The sequence below is a fragment of the Sebastes fasciatus genome, chromosome 7, assembly GCF_043250625.1.
Source record: "Sebastes fasciatus isolate fSebFas1 chromosome 7, fSebFas1.pri, whole genome shotgun sequence".
In the NCBI taxonomy this organism is placed as follows: Eukaryota; Metazoa; Chordata; class Actinopteri; order Perciformes; family Sebastidae; genus Sebastes; species Sebastes fasciatus.
This window is the reverse complement of record NC_133801.1, coordinates 25,537,450-25,555,503: the sequence shown is the minus strand read 5'-3', so window position 1 is coordinate 25,555,503 and position 18,054 is coordinate 25,537,450. Positions and strand designations below refer to the sequence as shown.

The 18,054-nt window shown below is 40.5% G+C and overlaps 1 protein-coding gene across 1 annotated transcript in view; it reads left to right on the top strand.

The window, feature by feature from the left end:
* Nucleotides 1-12,237, top strand: part of traf4a (tnf receptor-associated factor 4a) — a 46,604-nt gene extending 34,367 nt beyond the window's left edge. Inside the window, exons 3-7 of the mRNA XM_074639941.1 lie at nucleotides 3,075-3,179; nucleotides 3,295-3,456; nucleotides 5,085-5,246; nucleotides 6,539-6,694; nucleotides 8,303-12,237. Of these exons, the coding sequence (XP_074496042.1) occupies nucleotides 3,075-3,179; nucleotides 3,295-3,456; nucleotides 5,085-5,246; nucleotides 6,539-6,694; nucleotides 8,303-8,935 (1,218 nt within the window). The 3' untranslated portion in view covers nucleotides 8,936-12,237. The remainder of the gene's footprint in view (nucleotides 1-3,074; nucleotides 3,180-3,294; nucleotides 3,457-5,084; nucleotides 5,247-6,538; nucleotides 6,695-8,302) is intronic.
* Nucleotides 12,238-18,054: the final 5,817 nt, after the last annotated feature.

Here is an 18,054-nt window from a genome sequence, read left to right as displayed (position 1 = left end):
CAAGCAATAATCCTTAACCCAGAGTCAGTGGTTGCATTTCATTTCATTACAGTGGAAAGACAGTTGATCTTTTCCCCCAAATATATCTCACACAGAAGAAAGGAAAACTGTATCTACATTTCAAATGAACTCTTTGTTTATTAAAGGAGGTTAATCAGATTGTGCCCGCGGGGGAAAAAAAGATAGTGACTAACTGTATTCAGAGTAAGAGGATGTCTCTCTCACACGAGATATCCCCATTGTAAAGGGAGCGAGTGCAACAAAAGGATAAGGGCTTAATTCTGAACTATGCATGAGAGACTGGTTGATGATCGTCCCTGCGTCTGAGCAGCTTTTGGCATCGATTGAAAGAAATCCTCTGTATGTAATTCTCCCATGCATCCAGTTAGCATTAGCTTGAATTAGCCGCCGAGCCATTAACCCGGAGCTGCAGCACTGCAGGTCTGCATGCTGGGCTGAGAGCGATGAAGGCGCCTGTAATAGCAGGGACTCCCCACGGGAAGGATGTGCTCATGGCACACCTGTCAGACGTTGTTATTTACCAAGGCTCCCAGTCGCCTGCAAATTACCCCGTCCTGGTGGTCTACTGTCAGGGTTATTGTAGCGTTCGCTGCACACCGTCCTTCAGAAAACGTGCACAAACACAACCTCGAGTGTTGCAGTCATTAAAGGATTGTGCTGCTGCTTTAGTCATAGTAGTAGTAGTCGTAGTAGTGTGTGAGTAACAATGGCTAAACCAGACAGAGTAAACCCCCAAGTTGGAGCTCCAAAGAGCTTAACCCCCCCCCCCCCGATCTGCCTGGGACTAAGTTATTAAAAGGTCATTATTGCCGTCTCCCTGCAGATTCCAAGACTGGAACAATGAGAGAGTGTTTCAATTTGCTTTAGAGGATTTTTTTTTTCTCATTTGCCTCTCCTGAAAGAATGTGATTATGGCAGCAAAAAAAAAAAAAATCGTCTACTGTGAAAGTGCAGCAAGTCAAGCATCTGTTTTAATGTTGGATAGATCTGCTTCTGTAGAGCATATTTAACAGGTTAATACACACTTATTTAGTTTGGCATCCATCCCCCTAACACAGAATCAATGAGTGAGATAAGTGAAGATTATTTTCCAAATTAACTTTTAATTTGAAGGCGACGGCTCTCCCGTGTTTGGGTTGCAGAGTCACGTGAGCGCGGTCGGGCTGTTGCTGAGCTGTTATTTGTTTAGAGGGCTGTTGTGACATTTTGAGGAAGTGGCTTTTCTTGTTTGACCAGTGCTCTGCTCGTGTGACAGCATGGGGGGTTGGGGGTTGGGGAAGCAGAGCAGAGCTGTAAATCCGCAGGACGGTGTACTGTAGGGGAGGATTTGGGGTGTTTGGGCAGAAAACTGACTCATCCCCATCGCTCAGTGACCGAGGAAAAATAAATCTTTTCCTCTGCTCCCCCCGTCTCTCTCAAAGGTCCAATAAACTAACTCATTATCACTGCAGCGGCCGGGTCAACTCACTGCTGCAGTTTTCTAGCACAATCTCAAGAGTTTGATTTTCCAGTGTGTGTGTTTGTGTCTGTAGCTCAACATTCAGTCTTACATGATTTGATGTAGAAACCAACATGCTACCCTCATTGTAAACAACACTCGGTCAAAACCGAGTACATGGCTGGACCGTATATGGTCAGTATGTGAATTTGTGGCTAAATCGTTACACAAATAGTCAGTGGTCATGTCTATAATGTTTTTTGAACAGTTTTTTCCACTTATATCTTAATGTTTGATTGAAAGACAACTTATAATGAAGCAAATGACATTCACTAATAGTAAATGGTAACATTTAGTAGTCAGGATATTATACATTTTATACAAGGTGAAAAGGTAGGCCTATTAGCATGACATTTGCTACAGTATGCAAGGTTAAAAGTATTTCAGTTTTTCATTAAAGCATGTGTATCAAAAACATTCATCATATAAGTGGTGTGTAACAACATATACATACTCCCCGAAAGTTTATCAGCGTTGAGATATTCCCGCCGTCATCACTGACGTTGTTGCTTCCGTATTTATTCCCAGATGGAGTGTTAATGGAGCAGTTAGCCTGGCTTTGTCCACAGTTAATAAATACGCCGACCTGACTTGCGTACACAATGTATCTTGTTTGTTTAAAAGGCATAATATGTAAAAGTTGTCGGTTGGTGGTGGTAAACACACGCCATTCAAAGTTTCCCCCCTCCTCCTTGGCTCAACCAGCGAGGGAGGGAGTGAGTGAAGAGAGGGAACAGCGTTAGTGAGAACAAAGCAGTGAATCCGAGAAATGGAACGTTACGAAGCCCAGAAATGTCCCAGACACAGCAAAATAAGAAGAAAAGAGATAATACAGGCAGAGGGCTGCAGGGTCACTGCAAATACAACACCACCACACACTTCTAGTGGGATGATAGAGAGGGATTTTCTTTTGTATCAGTCTATACATTGTGTTTTTTTTTTTTTTAAATTCCTGCATATTATACCTTTTAATAAACAGTAAAGTAAAACTAACCCTTTCTGGTTTTAGAAGGAGTTCAATGTGATAGATAGATGGATAGAGATATAGAGATCTCCCTCAGATATCGTGGTGTAAAGATATGGAATGTAAAAATACACATAATCAAGAGCGCTGCCTTAGAACATTTTAAATGAAATTGTCACCGCATTTAGTTCATGATGTGTAATTAATTCTTGACGTGTGTATGTATATTAGCTTCATTTTCTTTTCTTTTCTTTTTTTCGTCACGTTGAGGGGAGGTCCGTTTTATAAGCATGTGGCTCCTTGACCTCTCCTGTCACATTTCTTATTTTTATCTGGATTTTATGAAGTTTCATGTGTGTGCAAATAAATAGATAAATATAAACATCTGCACTAGGCAATATTTTTATATGTGACATGAATAATCCAATCAAATCGTCCTGTGTTACTCCAAAATGTCAGCTTTTCATGCACATTTTGAAAACCCCGGATTTCAACTTCATAAGTTTTCATTTTTTATTTTATTTTTTATTGGTTAAATGCTGACCTGTCCTGCCACAGCTACACTGACCTCGTCCTGCTTGTCTTCTCCAGATCTACCCGGACCCAGAGCTGGAGCAGCAGATCCTGGCGCTGCCCATCCGCTGCATCCACAGCGAGGAGGGCTGCCGCTGGACCGGCCAGATGAAGCAGCTGCAGGTGAGAAGCTTCAATATCCTCTCATACGTTTCCCTCCATATTTATTTTATCTCTGCTGCCTTATCAAACACTCGTGACTTTCCTAACGTGTGTGTGTTGTTGTGTCTCCCTTCAGGGCCACTTCTCCACCTGCGCCTTCAATGTGATACCCTGCCCCAACCGCTGCTCCGTCAAGCTGACGCGCCGCGACTTGCCCGACCACCTGCAGCACGACTGCCCCAAGCGCAAGGTCAAGTGCGAGTTCTGTGGCAGCGAGTTCACCGGCGAAGCCTACGAGGTAAACACCAACTCCAAACCTGTATTTATTTTATTATTTTCTTGCTATAACTTGGCGGGAGCTTGACGCAAACAACCCAGAGTGACTCCGCATAATTTCCATGCCTATATGAAAGACGTCTTTGTGAGAAGCAGCAGGAGAGACTAATGCACGTGTGTCGGTCTGTTTTGAAATAACACGTGTGTTGGCAGAAGGAAAGAAGCTTTGACTGGGTCTTTCATGCTGAATGTGTTTTCCTCAGCGAGCGACCTGAAGTACCTCAGAGTCTCCTCACTAACACCTCTGTCATTTCCACCGCCCCTCCTCTGTTTACACTGGCCCACACGGTCCCCACTCTGCACACAGATACAGGGGTATTCATCCACCTTTAGGCCCTTACATTGGAATTACTCACTCATGTTTACAACTGTGTATCATCCTAAACCTTTCAATACCACTGCCAAATCATTATTTTCGTTAATGATTAATCTGCAGATTATTTTCCCAATCGAACGATGGTTCGTTTAGTCTATAAAACTGTGAAACTAATTTTAAAAAAATTATAAAATACATTTAAATTTCCTAGAGTCCAAGGTGATGTCTCTAAAACCCAAAGATATTCAATTCAGTAATATAAAACAAGTGAAAAACAGCAAATCCTCAAATTTGAGACGCTGCAAACGGAGAATGGTTGATGGTTTTGCAAGAAAAAAATGATTAATCTGTAATCCAAATAGCTTCTGATTAGTTTTCGATTAGACTAATTGTAACAGCTCTATACTTGAGTTTCAGTACCAGTACTTAAGTGATACTCTTGTAAATACGGTACTTTGCTTAGCATAAATACATCTTCTACAAAACTCTTTTCATTGAAGAAAATTAGGCAAACTTCTTAAAGTGTCATTCCTTACAAATCTGCAGCATAATGTAGAAGTACAAAAAAAAAAAATCTAAATTTATATCGCAATAAATTGTCACAATCGTTTCAACCACAATATATATATAGTGATGATTATTTTGAAAACACATTGGTACATGACATTTCCTTTGTCATGCCGGCTTACATTTTATGTTAGTCTGGATGGATTAATACATTTTCTGAATTTCTAGACGGATTTGACTACAAGGAATGCCGACTATTTATTTATTAAAAAGCCATCAGAGTAAATTGAAGGTAGTAAAAGTTTCAAAATGTCAGTAATTTGATACATTTGGTTTATCGGCAAGACCCACAACATAGCATAAATTGAATTTCTATTTAAATCAGGCAATATTTGATTAAACAATAAGAAAACAAGATTATAAATGTGTCCAACAGAAAACACTTGATTTTTACTGACGTATTTTAGGTGGTACTGAAAGTATTGATGTCCAATATCCATCAATAAACATCTCATTATGAGATACAGTATAGTTATAGTTATACTTACTTTATATTAGTTCTTTCTTACTGTTTGAAATCACATTCATCATAGACAAGTCAAAAGTTGACCTGCAGCTCCAATGCTTTTCGAAAAATCTAATAATAAAAAGGAAATATATTTTCCTCATTAAAATGCAGTAACACCTACTGTATCTACAGTATCACATGTGTTGACTTTATAACCCTGCTCTGAATTGTAATCAGGTGTTTCCTCTCTCTTTCCCAGAACCACCAGGGTGTGTGTCCTCAGGAGAGTGTTTACTGTGAGAACAAGTGCGGGGCGAGGATGATGCGGCGTCTGCTGTCCCAACACGGCCTGGCCGAGTGTCCCAAACGCACGCAGCCCTGCAAGTACTGCGGCAAGGAGTTTGTCTTCGACACAATCCAGGTTGGTTTCTCACAAAGTTTACCATCAGAATGCTTAAATTACGTCTTATTAATGAAATAACTTAGTTATATTTGGCATGATTGAGTCAGTCTTTCCCAAAATGTGACTCCTGTCAGTATCACTGTACCCGTCATCCGTCCTGCATGTGGCTCGTAGAGGGTTTCCAGTTTTCCCCCTGTCCTGTGGTAGCTGGATGTTAGTGTGAGCTGCTGTTTTGAAGCACCTGCCTCTGTGCACATCTGGCCAGAGGCCGGGCAGCCAGTGTCACTCTAACCTCCCCCACATTTGGGGCCAAGATAATAACCTGATCTTGGACACAAAGTGTTTTACAATGCATTTAGGATGTTGCTTTCATCCCTAGTCATTTCATTTCAACATCATTTTGCCTCCTGATATAATGTGTGGGTATTCTTTTAGACTTCATATTATTATATACTATTATTACTTCATGTATTATTATTGTAAATTGAATACTTTGGGGTTTTGGACTGTTGGTCAAACGAAACAAAACCTTAGAATTTTTCACTTTTTCTGACATTTTATAGACAGAATGATTAACTGATTAATCAAGAAGAGACTAAAAGATATATATATATATATGAATATAACCGTTAGAGATTGACTCATCATAAGCCATCGTCTGTTGCTTCTGCACTTTACATTAGAATTGGTGGGACGTCCTTTTTTTATCGAGATCTTGTATTGTCTGTTTTCTATTGTTATGATTTGTTTTCATGTGGACTGCATGGCTTATCGTGGCTGCAAACCTAATTCCACCCGAGTGGTACAATAAAGCTGAACTGAACTGAACTGAATAGTTGCAGCCCTGATTATTTTCTCTATGAATCTTTTTGTGTAAAACATCAGAAAATAGAGAAAACACATTCAGTTTACTGTAATTTAAGAAAAGGAAAAGCAACAACAAAAAAGACAATTAATGAATTATCAAATTACCTGCCAATTAATTATCTGCACTTCAGTTAATTGCTTCAGCTCTAGTCCTTTTTCTACGAGTGTTTTATTACACTGATTTCCAGATTTGCATGTTATTGGCAGCATGTTCCCAGTAATGTTCTGTGGCTTCAGGCTGCATGATAAGTTGTTTTCCATCTTTTCTTGTCTATTTTTGAAGCCTCATTTTTAATTCCACACGTATATATTTTTTTAACTTTCAAGGACATGTCTCCCTGTGCAGCCATTAATCTGCGACCCTGCTGCGCAGTTTGTGTTCTTATCACTCATGCTGTCGGTCAGCAGTGCACACATTAACACCATCCCTGACTCCTCTGCAGAACCACCAGTACCACTGCCCTCGGTTTCCTGTCCAGTGCCCAAACCAGTGCGGCACACCCAACATCGCCCGGGAGGATCTGGCTAACCATGTTAAGGACAACTGCGGCAGCGCGCTCGTTCTCTGCCCCTTCAAAGACGCCGGCTGCAAACACAGGGTAAGACTGACCTGCAGCATTTAACCTTCAAAGATTATTTCTTCCTTCTGTTAACACTGCTGTTGTTAATCAGCTGCCAGGCTTGTTTGTCTTTGTTGTTTACATGCGTTTTTTTTCATTATATTCCCTTCAAATCATTGCTCACTGTGTCCAAAGTAATGATTTTTTTCTCTTCGAACATACAGTGCCGTGCCTGTAGGGTCTATTTTAATGAGAGCAACACTTCTATATTCTGAATGCATTTCCGTCTATTTTTGCAACTGACGTCAATTTGAGAAAATGTAGACACGCTCGAGGAAGAGCGGCAGATGAGCGTCATACTCGCTCCGCTCTGTTAAGAATTACAAAGCATCTGGAAAACTTGATGTATAACATTCACAGATGGAAAGCAAAACACATGTGTCCACAACAGCAGAGTGACTGCTATATATAATAATCAGAGCATCTACATCTTTATCTTGTTCAGTGTATTCAGGCAGACTCATAAATAGAAGTTCATCTGTGTGGATGGCTGTAAACAAACATTATACAGATAATGTGCTCTGAACAGAACAGATATGAACAGCATCCACATTTTTTGCAGAAATATTTATATTTATTTTCCGTCGTAATTTGCCACAAACGTCACACCACTTCTTCTCAAAGTCATAGTTCAGTCAGATCAAAAGACGTCACATCACATCAAACACACACTGCTGCACGCAAAGCAGCAGGACTTTACATTGTGCCCAAATGCACATATAGAAACATACAACAATAATAAACATATAGGCTGTGGGCTAAAAACACTGAGGTTCATCCTTAATAACTTTTCATCATTCTTCATCAGATTATTTGTGCAGTGGAGGATGAAAATGATGTTGCACAGGAGTTGTTTTTATCTCATCATCTTCTATTGAAGCCTGGCACCGAGCACGACTTAATAATAGGAGTAGTAATAGAGGAGTGAAAGTTAGGGACCGTCTCAAAATTGCATGAAAAATGGCCAAGAGAGATTTTTTTGTTTTTGTTTTTCAATCATGCAATTAATTCTATTTTCCCATTATTAAAACTTCCTATTGGATTTACAATATTCATTTCCTCCTGGAGCATTAACTGTCACAGACCCAGTTTAGACTATTTTGTTTTCCTTTTTTTGAAGCAAATCATGCTTTATTATTTGATTAATTTAGGTACATGGTTCAAATATCATGTTTTTTTTAATTTTGCGGGCAGCTAAACTACATATACAGTGCACATACTCCGTGTAAAAGATCCAAACGTTTACCAAAAGTTCTCCATTTCTCCACCCATCCCCGTCCATGTGGTTCGAAAAATGTAGATGTGCACGGACAGGCGAAATCCTCCTGCATGGAATCCCTGCGAAGGGCCGTGCATGATGATGTGACGTCACTTTGTCTGTGCAGACACTTACGACCCTTGCAGATGCGGCAAGCATAAATCACGCTTAAATGGCCGTAGAAAACAATTTAACACAAATATATAAATGTTTGTGAAATAAACAGATACAGATAGTAGCTTTAAATAGCTGTGTATGTGTAAACTAATCCTCACTCTCACTATGCAGCAGCTCTTAAATGATTCATCTCTGTGCTTTCTCTCTGGCAGTGCCCCAAACTGGCTATCGGTCGTCACCTGGAAGACACCACCAAGTCTCACCTGACTATGATGTGTAACCTGGTGGGGCGACAGCGGCAGGAGATCCTGGAGCTGCGGAGGGAGATGGAGGAGCTGTCAGTCAGCCACGACGGCGTTCTCATCTGGAAGCTCAGCGACTACACGCGCAAACTCCAGGAGGCCAAAGTTCGAAGCAACCACGAGTTCTTCAGCCCGCCCTTCTACACCCACCGCTACGGCTACAAGCTGCAGGTGTCGGCCTTCCTGAATGGCAACGGCAGCGGCGAGGGCTCCCACCTTTCCGTCTACATCCGCGTGTTGCCCGGAGAGTACGACAGCCTGCTGGAGTGGCCCTTCTCCTACAAGGTGACTTTCTCCATCATGGACCAGAGCGACCCGTCGCTTTCCAAACCCCAGCACATTACGGAAACCTTCAACCCCGACCCCAACTGGAAGAACTTCCAGAAGCCCAGCAGCACCCGCAATTCGCTGGACGAGAGCACCCTGGGCTTCGGCTACCCCAAGTTCATCTCTCACGAGGAGATCAAGAAGAGGAACTACATCCGAGACAACTGCATCTTCATCAAGGCTTCTATAGAGATTCCCCAGAAGATAATGGCTTAAAATCAGACCTTTGTTTTCTTTTCATGGAGGAGAAAGAGAGGTTAAAGACTGGAATTGACACTTAACCTTGAAAACTTCTACACACGTACCCTTTAGATACTTTCTGCCCTTACAGCCTCTCCACCACAGGGCTTGAAGCGAGTCTGTTTGGCTGTGTGAGCCGACTCGGAGGACCTTAATATATCACAGAGGAGAAAGTGCTTGGTCTGCAGAACCATCACTCTCTGGTGTTTCTTTTTATTATCATTTTTTTTATCTGTTTGCTGACCTTTTATCACAGTCTACAACAAAAAGCCTTGGAAATCAAACAGTGCCTAGAGAGTTTATCTTAAGTTATATTTTTGTTGTTATTTCCGCAGTACAGATGTTAAAGATTATGGAAAAGATATAAAAAAGGGGTGATGGGCTTCACTAAGCCTCTGCACTTAGAGGAGAGAGAACGTTGGAGGCTGGTTAGAGACGTCCCGTTGGGGTGATCTAAAGACGAGGGAGCTCAGCAGACTCAAGCTCAAGCCCAACTGCCTTTTGTTTACATGCTCATACAGTATACTCCCACTGATCCATTAGCAAACACAGAGCCCTTGGTAAGAGACTGCTCGTGAGGTTTGTGTACACACAGACATCAAATCGATGTTTTCAACTGAGAAACTTGCAGCTTCAATCTTGGTAATTTTTGTGTTTTAAAGTAATAGTATTACATTTTGGTTGAGTTTAATGAGAAGATCAATACCTCTATATTATTATTACACGGCTTTGGTGAATACTTGATTCTGATTGGTCAATCACAGCGTTCTACAGTCTGTTATTTCTTTAAAGCAGACCGTTGCTATGGGCGCAGTTCTGATATTTAACTCTGGCGGTCCGTTTTTGTGTCAAATTATTGATTTCTTAAGTAAGTAGCCGTGTAATAAGCGGGATAATGTGCAGCTAGTGGGTCATTGTTGTGAAATAAACCCCTTCAGGGCAATGCAAGACCCTGTCGGGGTTTATTTCACAACAATAACCAGCTCACTGTAGATTATCCCTTACATATCTGTACGTTTAATATAAGGGCACTTTCACAAGTCAAAATTGAGTCAGTTTTGATCGAACTCTGGTGCGGTCCGTTTGGGCAGTTGTGAACGCAGTAATTGTACTCTGGTGCGGACCAAAACAACCGGTCCGAGACTGCTTACGAGAGGTGGTCTCGGACCGTTTCCAAGTGAACCAAAATGTAGGCTGCCTGCGCAAACATTTGTTGAGATGGATGTCCGATGTTTTCTTGACATCTAGGCCGAAGAGAACATAGAGAACATGTTAAATAAAGTCCACAAAAATAGTGAAGTCATTCAAGTTAAACAGGAGGAGCCAAAGTGAAAGAACTTTGACAGCAATATATCAAAGTCTGTGAAGCCCTGCAGCAAATATGGCAGCTCTTGAGAAAAAGATAAATCTGCTCCTTTGTACGCCTGGCAGTAAATTATTTTTTTTATTTGGTCCGTTTTAATTTGTGCACTGTGAAATCAAACTAAATAGAAAACGAACCAAAAGTATCAATTTCACTCAGATTGGGACTAGCCAAACGGACTAAGGCTTGTGAAAGCGCCATAAGGCTACGACCAGCAGCCGGTTAGCTTAGCTTAGCATAAAGACTGGAAACGGGGAAACGGCTAGCCTGGCTCTGTCCAAAAGTAACACAATCCACCAACCAGCACCTGTAAAGCTCACTCATTAACCACCTCATATCTGGTTTGTTTGATCCATACAAAAACCTTTGGACCGAGCCAAGCTACTGTAGCCGTTTCCTCCTGTTTCTGGTCTTTATGCTCAGTTAAGCGGCTGCTACAGAAAGATATGAGAGTGGTATCAATCTTCTCATCTAACGCAGCAAAAAAAAAGTGAATTAAAGTATTTCTCAAAATGTCAGACTATTTCTTTAACTAAAATTAAACACGCCGAGAGAATCCTACAGCTTTTGGGTTTATAAAACTGCACTAAAAATGCAAATATCAAGCTCAAACAAGGCTGTTTTCTTGACAAGTTTTTTACCCAACAACATTGAAGCTACAGACTTGTGTCTTCTAGTCAACCGCTCCCATCACAGGAACCGTCTGTGACTTGTGTTTGTCAGTAGTTCGACCCAGTCGTGAATAGCTTCAGGAGCATGCCGATGTACCAAACACACACACTTCGTAGTGACCCTATGAGGCTTCGTGTCTTTTTGTGGAGTCCACCAAGTCCAGTAGGAATAAAAACGCACCTTTCGTCGGTCTTCGGATGGGCAGAGCAGACAAAGAGGCCAGTCGTCGGAGTACACGTGCATTTAATAGTGAAGGAAAAGCCATGTGGCCTTTTTATACAGTATGTCTTCGCATGAGGGTTTTAGGGGTGAGCAGGGCAACATAAACACATGCATGCTTCATGTGCTACCACCTGGACCACATTTTTGTACTGTAACCTGTATTCTTGAAATCCTCTCCCGTTGATGGCTATTTTGTCTCTTTTTTTGGACCGTTTGAAAGTTGACAAATTGTCAAAAAGTATGTTTTTTTGTTGTTGTTTTTTTATATACAGAAAAATGTGAACGCTGTCGGTAATATAACCTATAAAGACAATGAACACTTGGCTGTGAAGTGTATTGTTTTACATGGCCTGGGCAAGGGTGGTGTGCTGTTTGAAAAGATGGTTAATGACATGGTCTCTGCAAATATGTGGGTGTCTCGGGACACCTTTCGTTGTTACCATGGTCACCGGTGTCTATCTTCAGCTTGGCACACAGTGTTGTGACGGGGGAGCGGTTGGAGGGAAGTGCGATACACCCGTCTCCATCGCAGCATCATCAGAGGCGTGGAGGACTTTGATGATACAGTACACTCATCATGACGTATGTGAATACTAATGTAAAAATGCAGAAGCACATTCTGTCTTTTTATTACTATACATGGAAAAATTCCTGATTTCTTGTCATAATACCAGCTGATATTTTACAGTGATTTAAAGAAGTGAGAAGATTAAAAAAAAAAACTTTTTTGTAAGATTCTGTATTTTTAAAAATACTTAGCTGTTTTATACAAACACTTTTGGTTGGAGAGTCGGGGTTGACTTTGGGAATTTTCAGACCATTTCGTCTCTTTGGACATTTGGATAATTTGTTTGTACTTGTGGTTTTGAGCCTCACATATTCTGTCTGTATTATTTCCTCTTAAAAGTATTTATTTTAAGGAGCCGTCGTGTGAGTTTGAACAGATGGCACAAATGTTTTAATATGTTGATTGATGAGTGCTTGTCAATTTCTTAATTGAAATAAAATACCATATATTATAGTTGTTTTACCCATTTGTGTTTCATGCAGTGCGGACTCTGAAGAAACCAAAGAACCAGCACACTGTTGATCACTTGTGTATCCTGAAATGAGCTCTTGAATCCTAAGAAAAGGTGAAACAAGTGCTCCTACACACCTGGTTAGACTTTATGGTATACACAAACCTCCTTGTAATTGTTCGCAACGGTGCAGACTCTAAAAAAGTACTTTTGCAACTTTAGTACAACTTTCTTTTATATTTCTATGTCATATTGTCATGCATAACATCCCATATGGCACGACACACAATACGTGACGGTAACTTAACCTACAGGTTTCACTGGCTCTGATAACTCCTTGCTGTGGAAATGTCTGTATTCAAGGGGTGATTTAGTGATGCACTTCCATAATGTTCAGGGTCAGATTTAAAAGGTGGTCAAAATCAAAGCAGCGCAGGACATCTTGACTTTTACTCCCTAGTGTGAGTCAAGCTCCAAAAAGCCTGGATCCTACACTTCCCATGATGCTGTTTGATAGTCTTTCGTAAGGTTAGACCCTCCCTGCTTGATAAATGAACATCTTTCAAATTCCAAACAACCAAATTTCTAACACAAGGTTTCCGTAAAACATCTGTTGTACCCAAGCCAAACTGAATACTCTGGAAGTAGTATGTAAAATTTACTTACTTACTCGTGGAAAACAAACCCAACGTAAACAAATACATTTTCAAATCCAAAAGGGACTCGCAGATTCAAGTCAGACCTGATCTGAATATATACTGTAAGCATATTTAGACCCAACCCAAAATGTGGTCACAGTGACCTTTGACCTTTGACCTTTGACCACCAAAATCTGATCAGTTCATCCTTGAGTCCAAATGGCCAAATTTTAAGAAATTCTCACCAGGCGTTCCTGAGATATCACAAGAATGGGTCAGACGGACGGACAGACAGACAACCAGAAAACATAATGTCACTGGCGTGGAGGCATAAAGCAAAAAAGTGTTGATATAGAAATATTTTCTGATTAATTTACGAACTAAAATATTTACTTCTTCAGCATATCTGGTTTTGGACTGGACTGGCTTTATATTGTTTTCCTGAATTAGCTACAGTACTACTGACCATTAAGAAAGCACCGAATGCATTTAAAAGCTGGGCATGGAAATAAAACACCATTTAATTATTGATGAAATTTATTAACAATATTAATTCTTAATGATACTAAAAGGCTATAAAGCTCATCTCAACATTCACATCCAGCTCAGTGATGCAGAGGAGCCAAGTTGTTCCTCTAAAGTGTTTGTTAAACGTCTGTCTCCTCTGAGTAAAACGTTCCTCTTGTCCTGCCTTCTCCGCTCAGTAATATTCAGAACTAGTTGCATGTATAGGATTTTGGACCTTAAAAGCTTTCCTGTCAAGTTTGTCCAAAAAGAGGCACTTCTTCTATTCTGGACTGGACATACTACGGTATCTGAAGAATCCACATTAGCCAATTGGTTTTATTTCCATTTCATCACCTCACTGATGTAGGTCAGAGGTGAAAGCAGTTTCTGTCCTGCTCCTCTCGTAGTTTTTGCTCCGACGCTACTTGAGATGGAGGGAAGCGAAGGAGCAGAGCAAAGGGGGCAGAGGAAGTGAGGCAGACACCAGCCATGCTTTGAAGCGATGCCAGGAGTTTGCATAAGCTTTGCAGTTTGGATGATGTTCAGTGCAGCAGGATTTAGGGAAGAGGAAAATGAGCTTTTAACGTGAAAGTCACTGAGAGGTCCCTCAGGAGGACAGTCCTGTTTTCCACTTAGCGTACAATAGCCGGCCAAAGTCTTCCTAAAACGTATAATCTCAACTCTCAGTCCACTTTTAAAATGAAAACAACATCTGTTTTAGGAATACAGCATGACTTTTCTTTTGCTTCTGTACAACGTCTTCCTTTTTGAGGATATTGCCAATATTGTTGAAAAAACTTGTTTTTCATTCAGGATGGCTGTTTTTAAAGTTTCCCCACAGTGAGAGGGATCATTCATTTCAGGGAGGGGTCCTCTGGCTATAGGACAGTCCCCTCTGTCCCCCCCTCAGACCAATACAGAAAGTTCATAGATGAAGTTGAAGACTCAAAAGCCAGTCTCAAACTTTCCTGGCGCAGGGTGTACAACCAACAGCCCTGTGCTGCTTCAGGGCGATGCAGAATGAAAATAGTAACAGCTAATTACATGTTAGATGCTCCGTGTTTCCCATGCAGTGTGTCACATGCAGCTCACTGTACAGTACTGCCCTTTGGCTTTTCTCTCTTTAAAATGACCCTCCGCTCGCTTGGTAAATGATTTGCAGGTACGTTTCTCTTACACACTGTGCACACATCAGTGTCGTTCCTGCTTGGTGAGCTCACCCACCAACCTTTGGTCAATGCTGGAAGTCAGATGCCAGCTGGGTTAAAGGAGGAGGAGGAGGAGGTGGTGAAGGCGGAGAAAGGCCCAACCCATGAGGCTTCCCTCGCCCATAAAATACAACACATCAAAGAGGAGCTGTGGTTTATGGAGCGGTGCCATGCTGTCGTCCCTCATGCTGAAGTTAAACAGTTCTGCCTCACAGTGCAGGAACTGAAGCGGGGCGGTATTGTGAGTAAGTTGGTGAATCTGCATCCCACTGTACAGCAGTGAAAAAAACGTCCAGGTGTGGGAAACATCAGAGCTGCACAGCAGGAGTTCACTCACGAGTCAGACAAATCATCTGACAAGAAGCATGAAGGCTCAATCTTGACCTTGAAAACAAGAGTTTGACAAAAAAAAAAATCTAATCCACTAAGGCAGACTGTGAGATGTGGTTGGAAGCCGGGGAAATAGCTAGTAAGTGAACATTGAGTTAAGTCTTTTGTCAAGCTCATTGGAGTTTCATTTGGGTGAACTCTGCATTCTGGGTGAAATTGGGTGGAAAAAGCCCTCAAATTACAGTTTAAATACTTTATATATTTAGGAAATACTTACTGGGTACATAGAGACTGAGACATACAGGGAATCAGGGGCTAACTAATTTTCATTTAGGAGGGACCTAGAAATAAATTAAATTTAAATTGGTACTTTTTAAATTACCCAATAATTGTGAAATCAAATAATTACAGATTTAAGTATACTGTAGATATTTTAGATATACTGTATCATACAAATAATTCATTTCATTATAATATCGAAACGGTTACCTTGTAACAAGTACCTTGTAATTATAGCCTTGTACTAAATACTTAACTTAAACCCCCTCATTCCCTAACCTCTTGCTTTATTCCCTTGCATTTATAAAGTAGGCTACATATTTGCCCCGGTTAAGATCCCCAGTAAGTATGTTATGAATATCACAGTTACACTGTAGACCTTCTTGCACGTTCTGTCTTAGATTATCCAAAATCTAATCTTCTATTACTCACAGGAAGCTCCACCCATCCCTCCAAACCAAAAGGCATTAGAGCTGTGAGTCATCGATATAAATCCACTTACCTGCATCAAACAGGAACAGCTGCAAAGGTGTCAAATTATTGTACGTCATTTGTGAATATTGTGGCATAAGATAAGTATGTAACTAACACACATCTCATACAGAAATCATTAAAAGAAATCCGTCATCTATTTTAATATGAGGCCTGCTTCATGTTTAGATTGGATGAAAAGCTTTCACACTACAGATATTACAGATACTGGAGGATACTTGATTTCTCTTAATTCTCCATACACTCCCATAAGAGTGCACATTTCTTTTTGGATCACAGACTGGATGACACAATTCTTATATACAGTATATGTGTAGACCACAACTCTTTATGATGAGGTTATCTGACCTCATTGACCCGGCTGGGGCTTCTCTGACGCAACAGCCGGACTGCACAGAACAAGAAAATACAGCTGGATGATTTATTATTTGTAAAGAAAAAGACAGCCTCTCCTGCATATTGATTTTAGCGTTCCCTCTGATGTACATCCATCCAGTGAGCTTTTGAAAGCCAGTGGAGTAAGACCAGAGGCAGTGACCTGGGGCTAAAGGTCAGTCAGACCCACCATGGCTACCTGCCAGCAGTACGATGCTGCCGGGCTCGGATCAATCACTGGCCTGGATTACTAGAATAGCACACCGGCCCTGGGGGAGAGGAACCTGGAGGCGTTCTCAGGCCATACGCTCACCCATACACATCAATGAAATCTCTGATTGATCATAATAAATGTGCTACAAATACTGTGTGGTTGATTCTGCTAAACAGGATTGCAGCGGAAGAGTAAATCCAGTATGAAAAGTTAAAACCACAAATGTAACAGATATTAAAATGCTACATTTATGCTCAACATAGCAATTGAATGACAATAAATGCTGTGTTTTTTTTTAAGAGTGGTGTAAATAATGTACCTGTAATATATGTACTGTGCCTATAAGTGACATAAGTTCTCATGTCACTTTCTACTCATATTCCACTATGGTACACTTCAGAGGGAAATATTGTACATTTGACTTCACTACGTTTATCTGACAGCTTTAGTTACTTTACACAAAGAGCTTATGAACTGTGATGTTTTGTCATAAATTAAACTGCCCATCAATATATTCAAGTGTAGCGGAAACAATTAGTCGATTAATCAATTAGCCGATTGATAGAAAATTAGTTTGCAGCTATTTTGATCATCATTGCAGTAATTTTTCATGCAAAACATGTCATGCCTCCAGGTTCACAAATGTGATGATTTGCTGCTTTCCTGTCATTTATTTTAATAGTTTTAGCATTATGAAGGTGTCACTTTGGGGTAAATGTGACAGCATTTCTCACAATTTTTTTTCTTGAGATTGTTGCATTGGTTGTCACTATGTGTTGACTTTGCATTAAGTTTTCTGCTTGTATGAGGACATATGAGATTGTTAGCTATTTGATTTAATTTGATTGATTGATTGATTGATTGATTTAGTTTGTTTAGGTGTGGTTGGTTTTCCTTTGGCTTTGTTGTTTTGGTTTGTACAACTCAGCTGTCGTTTTTTTACTCTGATAGCCTATCACAGTTAGAGCCTATTATGTCAAGTCTGTGCTCATGATCAGGTTGTAGAAATATTCCAATGTTGTTTATTGGTATCACCTCTGTAGATTTGGGATAGCAAGATGATCTCTAAAAATGTAGACAAGGAAAACAAAATACCTAAGCCTATTCATGTTTTTTACGGGCCTGTCCAAATGTTGTTGTTTTTCTGCTTACGTCATTGTTGTGCACAGTTATATGTTCTCGTGTTTTAAGCATGCATTTCATATTTTCCTGCTTGACCTCATTAATTTTGTAATATATTTTGGTATATCATTGTTCTCACCTCAGCTGGAAACATCAACCCCAGCTAGCGTTCCTTTCTTCTCACTTGTTCAATAAGAAACCACAGAAGTAAGATGTATTGCAAAGATGACATGCAAAGGGCCTGCAAAAGCATTTCAGGCTCAGCTCTGCTCATCACGGATATTTTAAGCATTTTCTTTTTAAATACACACTACAAAAACAGCCAGTATTTGACACCTCTGTGAGGATTCTCCGACAGCTCAGATGCAAACAGCCAGAGACGTGTGAGAGTCTGTCAACCTCCGTTTGTCGAGTGCGAGAGAGAAAAGTGTGTTTTTGAGATGTGGTTTCTGGAAATCTGTTGCTTCCTCCTCGTATGTGTATGTGATTTAAAATAATTATGATCTTTACTGACTGCGTGCACAAACACACCCGTGTTAGTGAGTGTAAGTGCCTTCAAATTTGCAGAAAGAGCACAGCACTATGACGCTTGTGAAATTAAGATTTATGTTACATATCTCATCAAAAAGAAGCATTTAAGTGTAAGATACTGTA